We start from the raw sequence: 19,920 nt of genomic DNA on the forward strand, positions 1-19,920 counted from the left end.
CAGGTGGGTCTGAGCCCCAGAGAAGTCATTCTCACTCACTCTTCCACCTTGAAGCTGGGGCAAGGATCCTACTGGTGGTTCCTGAGGGCCTTGGCTTCAGAGGACTCCTCCCACCCAGCCATGGTCCTGAGGGTCAGTCAGAGAATGTGGCTCTGGGTTCTGGAGGGCTGTGGCTATGGGACTTCTTTATTTCCTTCCCCACAAGAGCTGGGGGGCTCTTACTGGGTGGGTGTTTGGAAGAAGAGAATGGGACAGGCAAAGGAGCATAAAATAAATTCAGTAGTTTTACAGTTTTTTGAGCGCTAGCTATGCATCTGGCGCAATGTTTAACTGTGAAGCAATTGGGATGCAAAGAAGCATAAGAGCTTCTTTGTCCTGGAAAACTTGCCAAGACTGTCTGGAGACAGATGTGTAAGAGAACCGAGGGAGCAGTGCTGAAATAGTGTGTGTGCTAAAACAGTGGCCTGCAAAGAAGGCACAGGAGGGACGTGTTTCCATTCCTGCAACAGCTTTATGCCGTCGGCATGGCACCATCGCTGTAAGCGTGGGCCAGCCGAGTGCTCTCTCCCTGAGGGGGATTTGGGATGGAAGGTTGTTTGAATGGTAGAACCTGGATGTTCCCTTCTATGTTTTGGATTACCCCCTGAGTGTTCCCTCCTATGTTTTGGATTGCCGAAAGTCTGCAGTTCCAGGGCTGGATGAATGGAAACCATGGACAGAACTGCCCTGCAGTTCTGTCCACATAACTTTGACAAAGTTATGTAATAATTTTACTAGTATTTTGTTATAAAGAAAGACATAGTGGTTATGGAGTTGGCTTGAAACCAATTTTAGGGGGTTCAATTCCTTCCTTTCTTGTAATAGATTACACTTTACGTAGGTAGGTTCTTCAAATGTGTGATAAGGTGGGGGGCAGCCGTGAAGTCATTCAAGGTTTGTAGCAGGTAGTTCAACTGCTAATACCTCTCGTTTTGAAGCGAAGGCCTCTCAAATTATAAAGACTATTAGTATAACTGCGGTAAGAGAGATAAATGAGCCTATAGAGGAGATGGTGTTTCATATAGTATATGCGTCAGGGTAGTCTGAGTATTGTCGGGGCATACCTGATAATCCAAGGAAATGTTGAGGAAAAAGGTTAAGTTAACTCCTACAAATATAATTGCGAAATGGGTTTTGGCTCATGTTGAATGAAGGGTAAATCCTGAGAATAAGGGGAATCAGTGGACGAAACCTCCTATAATTGCAAATACTGCTCCTATGGATAAGACATAGTGAAAATGGGCTACTACATAGTAGGTGTCATGAAGGACAATATCAAGTGAGGAATTGGCAAGGACAATTCCGGTTAGACCACCAACGGTAAATAGAAAAATGAAGCCTAGGGCTCATAGTATAGCGGGAGATCATTTAATGTTGCCTCCATGTAGGGTTGCTAATCAGCTAAATACTTTTACGCCAGTTGGAATAGCAATAATTATGGTAGCAGATGTGAAGTATGCTCGGGTATCTACATCTATTCCTACTGTAAATATATGATGGGCTCAGACAGTAAAACCTAGAAATCCAATGGATATTATGGCTCAAACTATTCCTATATAACCAAATGGTTCTTTTTTTCCAGAATAGTAGGTTACAATATGGGAAATTATACCAAATCCTGGTAGAATAAGAATATAGACCTCAGGGTGGCCGAAGAATCAGAATAAGTGTTGATAGAGAATGGGATCTCCTCCTCCAGTGGGGTCAAAAAAGGTTGTGTTAAGGTTTCGGTCGGTTAAAAGTATAGTAATTCCTGCTGCTAGCACTGGGAGAGATAGTAGTAGTAGAACTGCGGTAATGAGGACAGATCATACAAATAGGGGGGTTTGATATTGTGATATAGCGGGAGGTTTTATATTGATAATGGTTGTAATAAAATTAATAACTCCTAGGATAGAAGATACTCCTGCTAGGTGAAGAGAAAAAATAGTGAGGTCTACAGAGGCTCCTGCGTGGGCTAAGTTTCCTGCTAGAGGGGGATAAACAGTTCAACCAGTTCCTGCCCCAGCTTCAACTATTGAGGAGGCTAGTAGTAGAAGGAAAGATGGCGGTAATAACCAGAAGCTTATATTGTTTATTCGTGGAAATGCTATATCGGGGGCTCCAATTATAAGGGGTACTAGTCAATTGCCGAAGCCCCCAATTATAATGGATATAACTATAAAGAAAATTATTACGAAAGCATGAGCAGTAACGATGACATTGTAGATTTGGTCATCTCCCAATAGAGTCCCCGGCTGTCCGAGTTCCGCTCGGATGAGAAGGCTGAGGGCAATTCCTATTATTCCAGCTCAAGCACCAAATAATAAATATAAAGTTCCGATGTCTTTATGGTTGGTTGAAAATAATCAACGGTTAATGAACATAGGTAGGGTAAAATGACTGATAAAGCATTAGGCTGTAAATCTAAAGATAGGGGTGGAGTCCCCTTTTTACCAAGTCCTGAGGTGAATATCATATTGAATTGCAAATTCAAAGAAGCAGCTTCAATTCTGCCGGGACTTCTCCCGCCTTTTTTTTCTTGGTGGCGGGAGAAGTAGATTGAAGCCAGTTGTATAGGGTACTTAGCTGTTAACTAAGTTTTCGTGGGGTTGGAGCCCACCAATCTAGTGTGAAGGATTTAGCTTAAAATTAAAGTGACTGATTTGCATTTAGTTGATGTGGAGTAAGCCTCTGCAGTCCTTAGTTGGGAAAAAAGAAGGTACAGGAATTAAGCATGTATTAGCTTACTTAGGGCTTTGAAGGCTCTTGGTCTAGTTAACCTAAATTCCTATTCCAATGGTAGGAGTACAGGAGACATGGGTAAAAGTAAGGTGGATAAAATTGATGGGGTGGGCATAATAAGTATTAGTTTTGTGTTTTTGAATTGTCATTTTATTTTTGTATTATTGTTAACTGGGAATATGGTTAGGGTTGTTGAGTAGGTTAGTCGTATGTAGAAGTATAGGTTAAGTAGGGCTGTAATGGCTATTAATATTGGGATAAGGGTGTTGTCGTTTTTTATGAACTCTTGAATGATTGCTCATTTAGGGAGGAAGCCTGTGAGTGGGGGTAATCCTCCTAGGGATAGCAGAATTAGGGGTATCATGGATGATGCTAATGGAATTTTATTTCATGAGTTGGATATTGTTAGGATGGTAGTGCTTGAAAATAGGATTAATATGGAAAATAGTGTAATTGTTAGGGTGATGTAGATGAGGAGGTTAAGGATTATGATGGTAGGGTTATATTTTAGAATTGCGATTATTCATCCTATGTGGGCAATGGAAGAGTAAGCTAGGATTTTTTGAAGTTGTGTTTGGTTTAGTCCTCCTCAGCCGCCTAATGCGTTAGAGGTTAGGGCAATTAAAATTATTAATGTTAGGTTTAGGGTTATGTTAATTTGATATAGAATTGAAATAGGGGCTTTGTACCCGCAGGTACAAAGGTGATGGGGGGCGGACAGCAGTCCTTGAGCCGGTGGAGCTGCTTGGGAAACCAAGCCACTGCCGCTCACAGCAGTACTCGTGAGCTCATCTCAAGCCTGTAATGTTCCAAGCACAGTCATGTGTTGCTTAACGATGGGGATATGTTCTGAGAAGTGATTTTGTCATTGTGTGAATATTGTAGGGTCAGCCTACACACACCTAGATGGTATAGCCTACTACACACCTAGGCTACATGGGAAGGCCTATTGCGCCTGGGCTATAAATCTGTGCAGCTGTGTGACTGTACTGAACACTGCAGGCAACTGTGACACAATGGTAAGTATTTATGTAGCCAAATAAGTACAGTAAAAATATGATATAACTGATAAAAATTGTGCTAGGGCACTTAGCATGAGTGGAGCTTGCAGGACTGGAATTTACTCTGAATGAGTCAGTGAGTGAGTGGGGAGTGAATGTGAAGGCCTAGGACACTGCTGCACACTACTGTAGACTTTATAAACATTGCACACTTAAGCGATGTGAAATCTATTTTTATTTTTTTTATTTATTTATTTATTTTTGAGTTGGAGTTTCACTCCATTGCCCAGACTGGAGTGCAGTGGCCGCTCCCGGCCACCGCAGGCTCAACCTGCTGGGCTCTGGCAATCCTTCCACCTCAGCCTTCCGAGTATCCAGAATTACAGGCGCGTGCTACCACGCCCGGCTGATTTTTGATTTATTGTAGAGATGAGGTCTCGCTGCGCAGGCGGGTCTCGAACCCGTGGGCTCAGGCAATCCACTCACCTCAGCCTCCCAAAGGCGTGGGATTACAGGGTGAGCCACCGAGCCCGGTTTGTGAAATCTATTTTTAAAAATTTCTTTCTTCGATGATACATTAGCCTTAGCTTACCCTAACTTGTTTACTTTATAAACTTAATTTTTTAAAACATTTTTACTCTGTTGTAATAACACTCCTCTTAAAGCACAAACACATCATACAAAAATATTTTCTCTCCTTCTATACTTATTCTACAATATTTTTCTATTTTCAAATTTTTATATTATTTTTACTTTTTAAGCTTTTTTTGTTAAAAACTAAGATACGAACACACACTTTGGCCTAGGCCTACACAGGGTCAGGATCACCAATAGGATTGTCTTCCACCTCCACATCTTTCCCACTAGAAGGTCTTTCAGGGATTACAACACACATGGAGCTGTCATCTCCTGTGATAACAGTGCCTGCTTCTGGAATACCTTCTGTAGGGCATGGCTGGGGGCTGTTTTACAGTTAACTTTTTTTTTAATAAAGAGAAGTACACTTAAAAATACCAATTAAAAATATAGTACAGTAAATACATAAACCAGTAGCATAGTCATTTATTGTGATTATCAACTATTTGTGCTGTGTGTCATTGCCCAAAACATCATTATATGGCGCATGACCGTACATTATTGATTATGTAAGGTTTTGTAGGCTACTAACAGTCCATCCATAGAAAACTGGGTCACAAGTTCCAAGTCAACAAATGTTTGGAACACAATTCCTTTGCTAGCTAATTAGACACTTGCAATAGCTGGTTCCCAGGGAAGTCCCTTGAAGTACCTTAAGGGTTTGAATCACTGCTGGGCAGGACATCTTAGATAAGAAGGCTCCCAGGTCTACCATGTGGCCCTGAAGGGGTGCCTGCCTCAGTGGTCCCACTCTGCCTGAGAGCTCCATTCTTCCCTCCCAGCTAAGACCTTGGTGGAGCCAGGACAACTCAGCATGTCGGAAGTCAGGGGCAAGAGAGCAAGCGGTCTCCGGGTCCTGTTCAACCCCTGTGCAATTCATGTCTAGTGCCAGGGCCACGTGATTTCGAACTGACAAAGGGGTAACAGCCCATGGCAATGGCAGAAACAACCTCGGGGCTGGAAACAGAAGCTGTAATTACAGGAGAAACATGCACAGCAAGTTCCAAAATATGACCCTTACATGCCCTGGAACCAGAGAGGGGATGAAAGGGGAGACTCACGCCATCCTGGTGAAAACAGGGCCACATGCAAAACACTGTGCAGTCAGGCTGAAAATTAAACAGATGTGAGTTTCTTTAATTTGAAGCTTTAATTATTCTGACGTTTTCCATAACTTAATCTGAGCCATCACTTCAGCTTTAATTATGCATAATGAAATGGATTATTTACAGTAACTAATATGACAGGAAACACTAGGAGGTGAGAATTGGTAACTTGGCAACTGCTATTTATTCCTCTTTTTATTCAGCCAGTGTTGAGGACCTACTATGTTCCAGCCCTTGGGTCCCATAGATGTCCTATTAGGAAAACAATAGTATCATTAGAGCATAAAATATCGGCCAGTTTTTCTCACTTCACTATCTCACGTACTGCTTACGGTGACACTGCATGGCAGGTGTTATTTTCTCAGATTTATAGAAGTGAGTGGAACTGAGATTCTGAAGGGTTAGGTGGCTTGCCTAAGGTCACAGAGCAAAACTTTGTTTTTTACCATCTACCTACTTTAGACAAAATCCTGTAGACCAACTCTCTGGGTCTTACTATCCTTTCTTTCTGTGTTGTACAGGAAAAGTCAACTTTTCCTAAGGGAAAGGTGGTTATTTTGAGCAGGAAAGTGAAAGATCAAAAGAGTACTTTTGGGAAAATAACCTGACAGTTCCTGCAGGATGCATGGGAGGCTATGGAGACAGGTCAGGCCAGAGGCAAGGAGCTTGCGCCAGGGTGGTGACCGCAAAACTGAGAAGGGCAGTGGCAGGAGGTACTTGGAGGCTAGACAGGGTTTGATGAGTATTGGGGTGCTGGGGGAGCGAAGGTAGGACAGCCTCAAAAGCCTGGGTTTGGGAAGCAGGGAACACGGTCAGAAGGCCTGGCCTGGGGCAAGTCCCTCACTCTCTGAGCCTTAGTGTCCCTGGGGCTATGACTAGCTTATTTAGCAGTTACGTGTAAACTGAGACGGCTTCATTTTTTCCTTCTATTAAATTTTCCTTCCTTGGCCTTCCACACCTGGCTTTCTGCTCACATTCATAGTCCTCCACAGTTTAAAGCATCCATCTCAAACTCGACTTGGGCTGGTATTCTGGGTTTGGGGCCAGGACATGCTGTGCTATGGCTCTGAGCTGCTCCTCCCTGTCTCAGGAGAGTGGACCAGGGGGAGGAGGAGGAAGGAGAGGAGGAAGAGGAGAAGAGGTGGTGTCCCTATGTATCTGCCTGAGTTTCTGTCTCCCTCCATCCCTCCTTGCAACTCCTCTAGCTCGTAACTACTAACTGGCCATTGGTGACCTCTGCGTGGCTGGCTCCGAAATCTGGCTCACCTGTGGGGCACGTGTGTGGTTTTCAGAGTGCCGTGGGGTCTCCCCGCTGCTCATGCCCCTGACAGGGAGGTTCAGGCTCAAGTCCCCATCTCCTCACTCCATTCCTCTGCCAGCCTTGGGTTCCCCTCCCCCAGCAGGCAGAGGAATAGGAGAGACAGACAGGCCAAGTCTAGCTTTCTTCCATTGTGCCCCCAACTATTCATACCGCACCATGTAGAGAGGACGGGGCCGTTCCACCACCATCCTCCCTCAGCCCCCCCCCATTGCTCTTTTCCTGAGGGCAGGCAGGACCTCGGCCCATGTTTGTTCACTAGTCACACCTTGTGCCCAGGCAGAGGGCCGCCTGGGGCAGAAGCCTATGACTCCAGGAATCTTCACCACAGCCTTTATTGAGGGCTGGAGAGGCTGTGGCAGTGGGTGGAATTAGGAAGCATGAGTCAGGCTTGAGGAAGGGTCTGGTCCCAGCTCTTGGCTCCTCTCTTTAGAACCGAGTGCCAGTTGGTTCCCAAGTCTGAGTCTTATTCATCAATTCAGGGCAGCAGAAACATTCCCACTTCCCACCCCCGCTTCTGGAAATGACAACAAGCTTACAGGGAAACTGAGACCATCGTGGGTGGATTATGCATGTGTTGAGCTTTTACAATTATCTTAACGTCTGCTCTTTCTTTGCTCTTTGACATCTCTTTTGGAGCTCTCTGTTGGGACACACGGTGAGTGTGGATTTTAAGGTGAATGCTGAGCTGACCAAGACAAGGCCTCTTGGGTACCATGCAGTCACAGAAGCAGGTAATGAGAGAACAAACACTCCTGTGGTATTTACAGTCTCCCTTAGTTACCACCACAGCCTCTGTTTGATTTCTTGCATGGCAACAAAACCAGGAAGGGAAGCTAAGTGGCGTCTGGAATAAACCTTGGATGTGAGGCAGGATTCAGGTCTTGGATGATGTGCTGGGAGCACACAGAGGCATGAACATCAAATATGCAGGAAGCAGCCGTTGTCCTGCTTCTCCTGGGTGCCCTATCAGGTGGGAACTCCATTTTGCTTTGGAACCAAGCTTGGCCTACCTGGTTTGCATGATGCCATTGTATAATTTCCCCAAGGAGGAAATGGCCTCTTGTACAACTGTGGGTTTATCTGCAATGATGAATGGAGTGGGGAAGCTTCCTAGAGCTCTGGGGGTGGGGGTGGGGGGCTGAGGTAGGGCCATCCTGGAGAAGAGGGGTGCTTAAAGAGCTGCAGTCTGAGCCCGGCTCGGTGGCTCAGCCTGTAATCCCGCGCCTTTGGGAGGCTGAGGTGAGTGGACTGCCTGAGCCTGCGGGTTCGAGACTTGCCTGGGCAGGCGAGACCTCATCTCTACAATAAATCAAAAACTCAACCGGGCGTGGTAGTGCATGCCTGTAATCCCAGCTACTTGGAAGGCTGAGGCGGAAGGATCGCCGGAGCCCAGCAGGTCGAGGCTCCGGTGGCCGGGAGTGGCCACTTCCCTCCAGTCTGGGTGACAGAGTGAGACTCCAACTAAAAAAAAAAAAAAAAGAGCTGCAGTCTTATCTACATTTGTGCAGACTTCACTTTCCCTCCTGTGGGAACTGGCCTGCCCTGGAAGTCCTCCCCTTCTGAGATCTACAGTTGGGAAAATAATTCTCATAGCAGAGCTCTGTGGGTACGTCAGGTCAGTCTTTGTGGCGATTGTGGCACTTCTCTGAAGTTTTGTGGGGCAACTTGAGGTTGGCAAGTTATCCTGTGGGGAAACTGAGGTACTGAGGGGTTATTGTCTTCATTTTGAGCAAAAAAAACACCTTCTGATACAAGGGCCACAAATTCAACCTGGTGATCCTCAGTCAAGAGCATCAGGAATCTTGGATAATCTTTTAGTGTTGCCAGCTAAGATTACTGAAATTGAGTTTTTAAAATTAAATTTTATTTCTGAATAGGTAGTATATGCATAATATATGGAATTTAATTTTGTTAAATTTGCAGATTAATTTAGGGTTAATTTACATCCTTGATGAGTTATGTGGTAAAATACTAAGAGGAGTGGCTGGTATGTGGTGAATGCTGAGTAAATGTTGATGATTGTTATTTATGATATTGAATCTTCCTAATCCAAGAGCAGGGTTCTAGTTACTTGTTTGAGTCTTCATTTGTTTTCCTTAGGAGCATTGTAAGGTTTCCTTCAGACAGATTTTGCACATTCTGATTATAGTTATCTCTAGTTCCTTCTCTTACTTTTTCTTTTTCTACATTTGTAAATGTTTATTCCCTTCTGCCTTTTAACTGATTGTTGTATCATGTATGGAAGTCTATTAACAAATTGTCTCCTTATTTGTCACGGTCTCTCAGTAGATTCTCATGCATTTTCCAGGTTTGAAAATAATGAACATTTATATTCTTCCTCTTTTATTTCTACACCTCCTGTTTTTCTCTTATCTAATTGCCAGTCCTGTACTTTTTGACCATTGTTAAATAATGATAAGAGTGCACTTTACTTGTTTTCCATTAAGCATAATGTTGGCTTTTGGTGTGAAAGAGAAATATGTTAAGGAGACAGCTTTTGTTCTTATATTATTTAGAGTATTTGTCTGTAAATCAAAATGGATTTTTAAATCAAAGGCTTTTTTCCAGACCTGTGGATATTCTCATTTAATTTTCCTCTTTGATCGGCTACTAAGAAAGAGAACGGGGTGTCCCAATCCTGAGCCCTCTCTCATCTGGTGCTTTTTGACTTGGCGGAGGCCAGAAGGAACTGGGAGTGTGTAGTGGGCCTTGAGCAGCTCAGGCTCTCAGTTGCAGTAATCACTTGAGATTTTTTTCCCCAGAAATATGGGCTTTTAGGGCCATAATCATTTAAGTCGAGGTGACATTTATTGTCACTGAGGGAAGAGTGAGGTTAGAAAGAACTCAATTTCTCTTGTTGGTCTCTATCATTTGGAAGTGTGAAAGGAGCAGATCACAAAGGGTTGCGAGAAATTTCTTATTAAAACAAAACAAAACAACACAATTGAATCCCTCTGTTCCCAAAAGACCATGCACTGTACCATGCTTGTTTCCGTAAGTCAAATCCTAGTTTTTGGAAGGGCTGCTGTGATGCAGACTGCTTCTCTCTCACCTTATCTCTTTCTTTTTTTTTTTTTTGAGTCTGAGAACCTGATCACCTTCACACTCCAACACCAGGGCTTCAGAAGATTCTAGGGTGTGGCAGTGACAGCCACACCAGCTCCTGCCTTCAGGGTGGGGGTAACAGGCATCACCATAATCACTACAAATAAGTAACATACAGTATCCTCTTCCCTTTCACTTGGTCCTATACTTCCTTCAAGGTCCAACTTAAGCTCCTCCTCCCCCATGGAGTCTTCATGGATTGCCCTATCTCTTGGCGTGTGCTCTTTCAGTTGTACTGGGAATTCTCTTGCCTATTCATGGACTGCATGCTAAGAGCTTAGTACAGCATCTAACATGAATAAATGCTCAACCTAAAGGAGCATGAGCTATCATCTTGTAATTCTTTCATGAGAGGTCTGTTCTGTCTCCTACACTAGGCCATTTTACATCTGTCATTGCTCTTTTGTCCCCAAGTGCCACATACATGGAGGGGTATCCAATACATAAGCGTTATTTTGTTGATTACCATCCTTTTTGAATCTGGTGTCAGGTCGGGTTCCCCCCCACCAACATTTACTGATACTCCCAGATGCAGGCCTTTATTCTTCTTGCCTAACGTTGGTATTTAAATTGGCATCTATCCTTTCCACCTCTGCTAACAATGAGGAGGATGAGTTTCTCTTGTGATACTATAGTGCCCCATTCCAATAACAGCTCACAAAGGAACCTCCCCACCCCACCCCCACCCCCAGGAGCATAAACTAGACAAAACTCTCAACTGTATCAGTAGAAAAGAGTTGAGACAAAACTGTCTTCTGGCTCCATCAGAACCAACAGGTCATGTGTCATTCTTAGAAGATGCCACTTAGCAAAGGACCTTGGTAGATTTAAAGTCACTGCACACAGAAGCCATCTACATTTTGAGAAGGCATCCAGGGAACTAGATTTTGCATTACTCTCATGGAAATGGAAAATGCCAGGATGTTCAATGAAAGAAGGGTTCTTCAGGAACTGCAAGATCTTCATGAACATGAAAAGGTACCAAGCCCATCAACCTGAGTTTTGACTGGCACTGGGAAAAGGCTATCATAGATTTCTCCAGAAAGTCCTCTGAGCCCATCAACTGGGCCTGGTTTCTCTGCTAGGCAGTGTTGGGAAATCACACAGTGGTTCATACCTATAATCCCAGCACTTTGGAAGACTGAGGGGGGAGGATTGATTGAGCCCAAGAGTTTGTGATCAGCCTTGGCAACATAGCACGACGTCATCTCTATAAAAAATTTAAAAATTAGCCAGGTACGCCTATAGTCCCAATTACTTGAGAGGCTGAGGTAGGAGGAGCCCTTGAACCTGGGAGTTCAAGGTTGCGGTGAGTTATGATCCTGCCACTGCACTCCAGCCTGGGTGATAGAGTAAGACACCAACCAAAAAAAAAAAAAAAAAATAGAGGCCCAAGACTCAGTGTCTTATGCTTCTTGGGAATAGATGTAACTGTTTCTTAATGATCTTATCATTTGAAAAGGCGAGAAGATGCCATTCATTTCCAGAAAGTGTTTCTGTTGGCCAATTAATCCTTTATATGGGGACCAAAGAATGTTGCAGAAGGTTTCTGCTCTTTCTATCATGTCACTTTCCTGTTCAGAATCGACCTCAGTAAAGCAAAAAACAATCCCTTTTGTCAGCTTTCCCTTCCTCTTCCTTGCTGGTGGCAACCTGGTGCACTGCAGAAATGAAAGAACAGGAAGATATTACATATACTGAAACAACAAGATTTGCTATTGCTTTCTAGTTTATCAAGTACATGCCTTTTTCTATGGTACTTGTGCTGTGAGAGTGAGTTCCTATAGGCTGGTAGTAGCCTGGGTTGTTTTGCTAAAATTCCTGTACCACACTGACCCCTGGTTAAGGCACAAAGCATGCTGATTAATAGTGTTGCTTTGTAGCCATGGATCTTAGGCATTCCGAACGGTTGGCAGTGCTTGTGAGCACTGTTTATTGATGACAGTGAGATGGATGATTTGCACCTGGCCTTCAGGAGGGCCTCAGTGGATTCTACTGTTGAGGCCGGTCATGTAGCGAGATTTTTTTTCTATAGCAAAGTATAAAAATCCAGCAGAGCCTCCATGATTCCAAAGTATTTGTGCATACATCGGTGGTTCATGACCCAAGAAAGTGCTTCTTGCCATTCCTTGGAGAAAAGGGGACAACAGAATCCAGCCCCTGGCCTCTGTATATCTCTTGCTATGAGGCAGCCTTCAGCTGGAATGCATTTCCTTACTTGATTGTTGTTGCTATACTGTATATTTTTCTGTAATAAAACTGCAGATTTGTAAGCAATGTCATTTGAGTCCAGTGAGTCCTCTTTGGTAATAGAGTCCTATCTAACGACCACTGTTAGTTAGCACCACAGCCCTGAGAGACAGAGTTGACAGAGATCCCCAGAGAAGACAAGGGACCAGCCCAAGGTCGCACAGTCCAGAAGCTGCAAAGCTAAAGCTTGAAGCAAGGGCTCTGATGCCAAATCCCTTGCTCTCTTCACAATATTCTGATTTCTTTCATGACTGTTTTGATTTGGAGCTAGAGGGAAGGAAAAGGTACTCACTGAGTGACGGTCTCAGGTGAGTCCTGTTCCGTGTATTGAAAGCAGAGCTGTTAGAGCCTCTGCATCTCCAGAAGGAGAAGATGGCATCACCCCACATTCTGGACACACATCACTAAACTTTCGATGTCAGAGGCCCAGGGTGGCCAGCTTCCTGCCTGCTCACTGAGACTGTGGAGGCTTTGAAGATACCAATACGAGGCCCCACTGTTCTATTTCTGGGAAGGGGAACAAGTGAGCACATCACACTTCCAGGTCTCCACCACAAGCAAGATGTTTCAGTGGGCTCAGTGACTGACAATAAATCTTTGGCATGCTTTTCCTTTTGCAAACTACATGCTTCAAGCAATTCTGATTTGATTCTTAATTAAGATGCATGTGTAAGTCAAATTCCATTAAAGCCTCTTTCTACTCTCTGGCACTCGGACCACCAAGGAAAGCCCGGAAGACCAGCCTTGGAAGGAAAGTACAGGGCACCTGGTTTCCAACCTTCCCTCTGCTGGGTGCCTCTGGGTATATCCCTTAAACTTACCTGTATAACAAATGGGTTGAATAATTTTGTGAATATTGTATCTTCTTAATTGCTCTATTTTTAGGGTGAGGACCCTAGTCACTTATTGTTATTGCTATTGTTATTACTACTACTACCACTACTAACTACTTTGGTTTTTTTTGAGTTGGAGTTTCACTCTGTTGCCCAGACTGGAGTGCAGTGGCATGCTCCTGGCCACCACAGCCTCAACGTGCTGGGTGCAGGCGATCCTTCCACCTCAGCCTTCCAAGTAGCCAGAACTATTGGCAGGCTTGCACTACCATGCCCAGCTAGTTTTTGATTTATTGTAGAGACGAGGTCTCGCCAAGGTGCTTGGGCTGGTCTCGAACCTGGGGACTCAGGCCATCCACTTGCCTCGGCCTCCCAAAATGCTGGGATTACAGGCTGAGCCACTGAGCCTAGCAACTACTTTTGTTAATGGCAAGGGAGGCTGGGTGCAGTGGCTCATGCCTGTAATTCCAGCACTTTGGGAGCCTGAGGCAGGAGGATCACTTGAGGTCAGAAGTTAGAAACTAGCCTAGACAATATAGTAAGACTTTTGTTTCTACAAAAATAGAATTTAAAAGTAGTCGGGCATAGTGGTATGAGCCTGTAGTCCCAGCTACTTAGGAGGTTGAGATGGGAGTATTGCTTCAATCCAGGAATTTGCAGTTATAGTGAGCCATGATTGTGTTGTGCCACCGCACTCCAGCCTGGGCAATAGAGCAAGATCCTGTCTCTTAATTAAAAAAAAAAGGCAAGAGAGCTGAAGAACTGGGCATTGGGCATGGAACTAAGGTTGGGAGAGCCCAGCTTGGCTACCTTTCTTATAAGTGTCCACAGGGTGTCCGCCTTAAAGCTATTAGGATTCAGTTGCATGACCCTAGCACACATGGCCTTGCCCTAGGAAGAGAGGCCACCAGAAGAAGACAGAGCAGCTCTAGTGAGAACATCAGCAGACAGGACATATCCAAGGCAGTCTGGCTCTAGCCATGCATGGGACAAGCAGCTCCCCACCCCAAATTGCTTGAGGGACACTGGATAGATCTGCTTCTTCCAAAATAGCTCCCTCACTGCCATTCAAAATACAACCAATCAAGGAGGACTGTGACAAGCTCTGTAAATTAAGGAGGCACCATGGGGCTGTCCTGGGAGTCAGATGCCTTGGATTGGAATGCTGGGTCTTTTGTGGCATTAGACCCTCAGACCTGGGTCTTATCAAAGTTATGATAAACTCGGCAAAATCAGTGGATACACTCCCAGTAAGGTCAACTAGGAGAAAATAGTGGGGGAGCATAGCTTCTTTAGACTCCCCCGGTTCCCCAAAAGAGTCCCTCTAGAGTTGGTGGCCATAGGGGCCTGCCCACTAGGGATACGACCATGGAAAGCCCCATAGGAAGATTTGCTAGTCTCTCATGCCAGAGCCCCCATTGGACTCCACCCCAGCACAGTTCTTCATGCTCTTCCAAAGACAGCTCTCATAGGGCACATTATCCTAATCTAACATCCAGGTGGAAGGTTCACTTTCTTGCCAGCCCCCAGAGCTATGTCGCTATAACATCTCCGGTGATGCATCTCACGTGCATGGTCGTGTGCAGGCATGGAGCCACTGGCTGTCGGTAGTAGGCACGTGCTATCCATTATCTACACATCCAGATGCAGCAAGCCGGGGCCCACCGCAGTCCCTTGTTGAGTATATAATCTCAGGAGCGTGCACTGGCGACAGCAGTTCCTACCTCACAGAATAGTGCTGCCAGAGAGTGAGATCAGGCAGACAAGCAGCGAGCACAGTGCCTGCTGAACAAGTGCTTGGTAAATGCAAGCAGTTACTTAGTTTAGTCTATGTCTTTGGGCTGGTCACTACCTTACTCCAAGCTATTCTTGAGAAAAACGTAGCAAGTCCTGTCTTTGCTTCTTGACTGCAGGGGCACAAGCCACTGGGGGTGGGGCAGTGAGGAAGCAAGGAAAGGGTAGGGGTGAGAAGGTGGGGCTCAAACGAGACAAATTGCCAGCATTTCCGTTTGCATATGGCTGTCCTTGTCTTGCTGAACAGCGAGAAAACATGCCCATGAGAGGCTAGGGGCGGGGAGGAGGGGGAAGCTCTGGAGACGTCCACTTATGGAAAAGCAGAGAATGTGAGGGAATGATGCCCAAAGAACCCAACCCGTCAAAGCAATTGATTGTTTTGCTCACTTTGAAAAACTATTTTTGGGAGCTTCATGTCTCTAAAAACCCCAAACATACTATTTTGCTCCTGGTTTTTATCACAAGAATGCTATAATAGTAAAGTCCTTTTTTTTTTTTAAAGCGGGATTTACTGAGAAGACAGAAAAGCTCTCACAGTGGGAGGGAACCTGAAGGGGTTGCCGTAAAGTCCATTTTAATAGATTTTAAAAACCTATTCATATTCACGTCACCCTAAATTCAGCTGTTTCGATATTTCTGAGTCCTTGCACAGTCCTTGTCCATAAAAGTTGGTAATTCTGCAAGCAACAATAGCTTATGCATTATGCATTTTAGCCTCTAAACGAAATAAGATGATTTTAGATTTATAAACGCTTGTATCAGTGAATGTGCTTACATTTCAATTTTCCTCACACTTCCATTTATTGCTCTGCACATGCCCCCCCCAGCTGGAATAAAAACATCCTCTTACAACGGCTTGTTTGTTTCTGGAAATGTTATACCTTTTGCTAGGACAGACCCTTTCACCGTGCCTGCCCACTCCTGGGCCTCCTGCTTTTCCAAGTGTTTTGTCCCCAGCGGCCAATGGTAGAAGCTGACTGGGAAGCAGGACCTCAGTGTAAGCCCTGGCTTTGTGGTTCATTATTTGCTGTGTGTCTTTTAGCTCAGCGTCCTCATCTGGAAAACAATATCACTAATGCCTATCTGCGTGGTTTTCTGAGGAGTTAGTGAAATAAAGGATTCTATGTTTTGCACTTATTTGGAACATTAGATAAATGGACATTGTATTCATTCCCTAGGACTACCATAACAGATAGCCACATATTGGGTGGCTTAAAACAACAGAAATCCATTCTGTGTGGTTCAGGAAACCAGGAGTCTGAGGTTGTGTGTTGGACTGATTCCTTCTGGAGGCTCTGAGGGAATGTCTGCTCCAAGACTTCCTCCTTGCTTTTGGCAGTTGCTTTCTGTTCCTTGACTTGTAACAGAATTCCTACCATCTCTGTCTCCAGTATTTCATGGCCTCCTTCCCTCTGGGGATGTCCTGTCTTCCTATGAGGACACTAGGCTCTGGATTTAGGGACCACCCTTGTCCATATGACTGCTTCTCAGTTAATGACACTTGCAAAGATTCTGTTTCCAAATACGGTCCCTTCTGCAGTTCTGGGTGGTCATGAATCTTTGGGGGATGTTATTGCACACACAACAGTAACCCTCACTATGGAAGCACGAGAAAACGTAACCTGCTGCTTACTTCTGTAATGGCAAAGTCTTACAGGGTGTCATGGATACCGTAGCATGGTTGTGAGGCTTTCCTGGAAGGAACATACTTTCTCTTAAATTGTAAAATTTCCTGTCTGTAATGCACCCCAGGGTGGTTTACACTCCGAGTCTCTCATTTCCTTCTCTATGAAACGGGTATTAATCTTTCAACCAGAAGTCCTGACTGGCCCTCCATGTGATACCAGTGGAGTCCAATAATACCAAACAATTGTCCTTGAGATTACTCATGGACGTGGGGAGACTTACTACAATTCTGGAGGTCTCCAGTCATGCACACTCAATGCTCAGATGACCTCATGGATCACTGAACAGAGAAGGAAAACAAGCTCTTGTAAATGACACGGTCCTTGCAAGAGAGAGGATGTCATTACCAGAATAGGTCTTTCCATTATGTGTCTCTCTCCTAAGCTGACATATTTCTCTTTCCTTGGCTTTTCACAAAGGTTGGGAGAAAAGAGAAGGGAAGTAGGGAGACAGGAGCAAAGAGGCAGCTTTATTTACCAAGTGGCAGAAACAGAACTCTTGGTCGTTTGGTGTTGGTTGTTTTCTTGAATCCCAGAAGATGTCGTGTTTCCATTTCCAGCACTTGACAAGAACATTCGTTCTTGGGGAGTGACCAGCTTCCCTCATCACCCTGAGCCACAAATTGAAGTCACAGACCAAGCTGCTAAGTCCCTGCTCCCAGCAAAAGGCTTTGTGTTCATGCTGTTTTGCTTCCTTTTTAAATCCACAGCAGGAGACGCACTACACCTAATCCACTTACCTGCCACAGGCAACGTGGCCGAGAATTCTCCACCTGAGACTTCAGTGCACAAGTTTTCTGTGAAATTATCAGCATCACTGTCACCTGTGATCCCAGGTTTTCCCATGATAATCAACTCAAATCCCTTAACTGAGGCCTTCAGGGTGAATTGGCTGTCAGGCACTGACTTTGAGGTAAGAACATCTTACCACCTGTGGGTGTTGTCTGCAAAGAGGTGATCTTGAAAACGAGGGTGGGGATGGGATTCCAGCTCAGTTCCTCCTGCCAGTTTAATCTTCCCTCTTGTAAGACCCGAAGTCTTGTTTGAGGCGTCCCAGAGTTCTCTGTTCTAGATGCCTCTATGAATGTGGGACCTTCTCCACCTAATACGGTTCACATCAGCATAATACTCAAGGTTTTACAAGTAGAAGGCTGTTTCTTACTGTCTTCAGCCCTCCCGTGGTGTCACCTCTGCAATGGGTGTGCTTACAGTATCTACACTCTTTGGGTGGGGTAGCTTGGGTATTACTATTCCTCGAAGCCATGCCTTGATGATTTTGTGTCTAGTGATTCTGGTTTTCTATGATTCTGTGGCTTTCCAGAGGGAAATCTAGGAGGAGACTTAGTTAACAAGGAAGACATGCACCTTTTAATAAAGCTATGTCTAAATGTCCAGCCCCACCGTGTGAATGTTTCTTCTTGGGTAATTCAGACCAAATTGTTGCTTTGTTTTCTAGTTTGTCATTTGAGTCTTTTTCCGAAGTTGTCACTTCCGCACAGGGAAGGCAAACCTGCTCATTGCATGGTTTCTGTTGGTGGCCTCAGAGACCAAACAAGCCCATCCCCACGCACTTCCTTAACTGGCCTAAGAACCCTCTGCAGTTATCATCAGGCCTGCTTCCAGTCCCACCCGCCATTCCCCTGTGGTCTATGGGCTCAGGACTGCTTGATCTAGACACTGTTGCTCCCCTGAGGTCCATACCAGGTATTCTTCAACCCGGTTTGACATTAGAGTCACTAGGGGGGCTTTTAAAAAGTGTGCACATCCGGGCCCTATAGCTGACCTGTAAACCCATGACTTAAGACCCCCAGGAGTCTGGTTCTCATCATCCCAGCAGTGGGCCCTCTGCTATGTAAGGAGTACATACCCAGTCAGTCTACAGCTCAGTGTTCAGTTTATATTCCAGGGCCCCGGATACTGGCTCTGTGACTTCACTGCCCTGTCCACCTACTCCCTTGACATCTAGCTTGTCGTTAATAGCCACTGCCCCTCCGTTTCCATAGACCTTGCCAATTGCTTACCCACATAGAGCATGGCATGTGTGCCAGACACTGTCAACAGTGCTTTGCGTGTGTTTGCCTTTGCAATCCTCAAAACATGAAAACTGAATTTGTATTATGACCTCTTTTTCACAGACGGGGGAATGAATACAGAGAGTTTAAGTCATTTGCCCTGGGTTGCATGGCTAGTAAGTGGCTGAGCTGAGACTGGAACCCAGGCATTCTGGCTCCAGAGCTCTCAAAAGGAAAAAAAAAAAAACAGCTTTATGGAGACAAAAATTAACAGAGTGTATAACCCACCCATTTAAATTGTACGATTCAGTGGTTTTTAGCATATTCACAGAGTTGTGCAATGATCACCACAATCTAATTTTAGAACGTTTTTATCCTCACAAAACAAAATCCTGTACCATCAGCAGTTATTCCCTATTCCTCTATCCTCCCAGCCCCTGGCAACCATGAATCTACTTTCTGTCTTTATGGATTTGCCTATTCTGGTCATTTCATATGAATGGGATCATATAGCAGGTTTTTGTTTTTTTTAAATGATTGGCTCCTTTCAATTAGCATGACATTTCAAGAGTCGCCCATGTCATAATCTGTTTCAGTACTTCATTCCTTTTTAAGGTGGAGTGATACTTTGTTGTATAGATATACCCCATTGTGTATCCATTTATCAGTTGACAGACGTTTGGGTTGTTTCCACAACCAAATGCATTTTGCCCAGCCTCTGTGATCTACTGCCTTTCATGATGATCATGACTAAGCTCCTTTGAATTTGCACAGAGGTTCCAAATCATTTTCACATGCTGATCTCTTGATTGTTATAATATTATCATTGTTTAGTCCTATTTTAGATATAACAGAGAGACAGCAAGTTTAAATGCTTTGCCCAACACCACATGGCCATAACTTAAGGCTAGGTAATCCCAGCACTTTGAGAGACCAACGTGAGAGGATTGCTTGAACCCAGGAATTGGAACCTAGTCTGGGCAACATAGCAAGCCCTAATATCTACAAGAAAATCAAAAAAGTTAACCGGGCATGATGGTGCACAAAGTCCCCACTACTCAAGAGGCTGAGGTGGAAGGATTGCCTGCGCCAAAGAAGTCAAGGCTGTGGTGAACTGTGATTGTGCCACTGTACTACAGCCAGGACAACAGAGTGAGATCCTGACTCAAAAACAAACAAACAAACAAACTTAGCCCAGCTCTCTTAACTTCCAGTCCCAGGCTTTCTTCCACATTGCCATGAACATCTATTGCTGGTTGGGTGAGCTTTCAAATCTTTCTCCATGGGACCTGCCCTTCTCACATTCATGTGATTCAATCAGGGTTGTCAATCAAGAAAGAAGTCCATCTTGCTCTTAAGTTCTAGAAATGGCTAATTTCTTTTCTTTTCTTTCTTTCTTTTTTTTTTTTTTTTT

General features: G+C 44.6%; 1 protein-coding gene across 1 annotated transcript in view; it reads left to right on the forward strand.

Moving 5' to 3' along the window:
* The first annotated feature begins 7,643 nt into the window (after positions 1-7,643).
* Positions 7,644-19,920, forward strand: part of CDHR3 (cadherin related family member 3) — a 90,665-nt gene continuing 78,388 nt past the window's right edge. The window contains exons 1-2 of the mRNA XM_021719450.1: positions 7,644-7,797; positions 17,205-17,407. Coding sequence (XP_021575125.1) covers positions 7,752-7,797; positions 17,205-17,407 — 249 coding nt within the window. The 5' untranslated portion in view covers positions 7,644-7,751. The remainder of the gene's footprint in view (positions 7,798-17,204; positions 17,408-19,920) is intronic.

Source organism: Carlito syrichta, unplaced genomic scaffold (genome assembly GCF_000164805.1).
Source record: "Carlito syrichta isolate Samal-C Ts95f unplaced genomic scaffold, Tarsius_syrichta-2.0.1 Scaffold314713, whole genome shotgun sequence".
Lineage (NCBI taxonomy): Eukaryota > Metazoa > Chordata > Mammalia > Primates > Tarsiidae > Carlito > Carlito syrichta.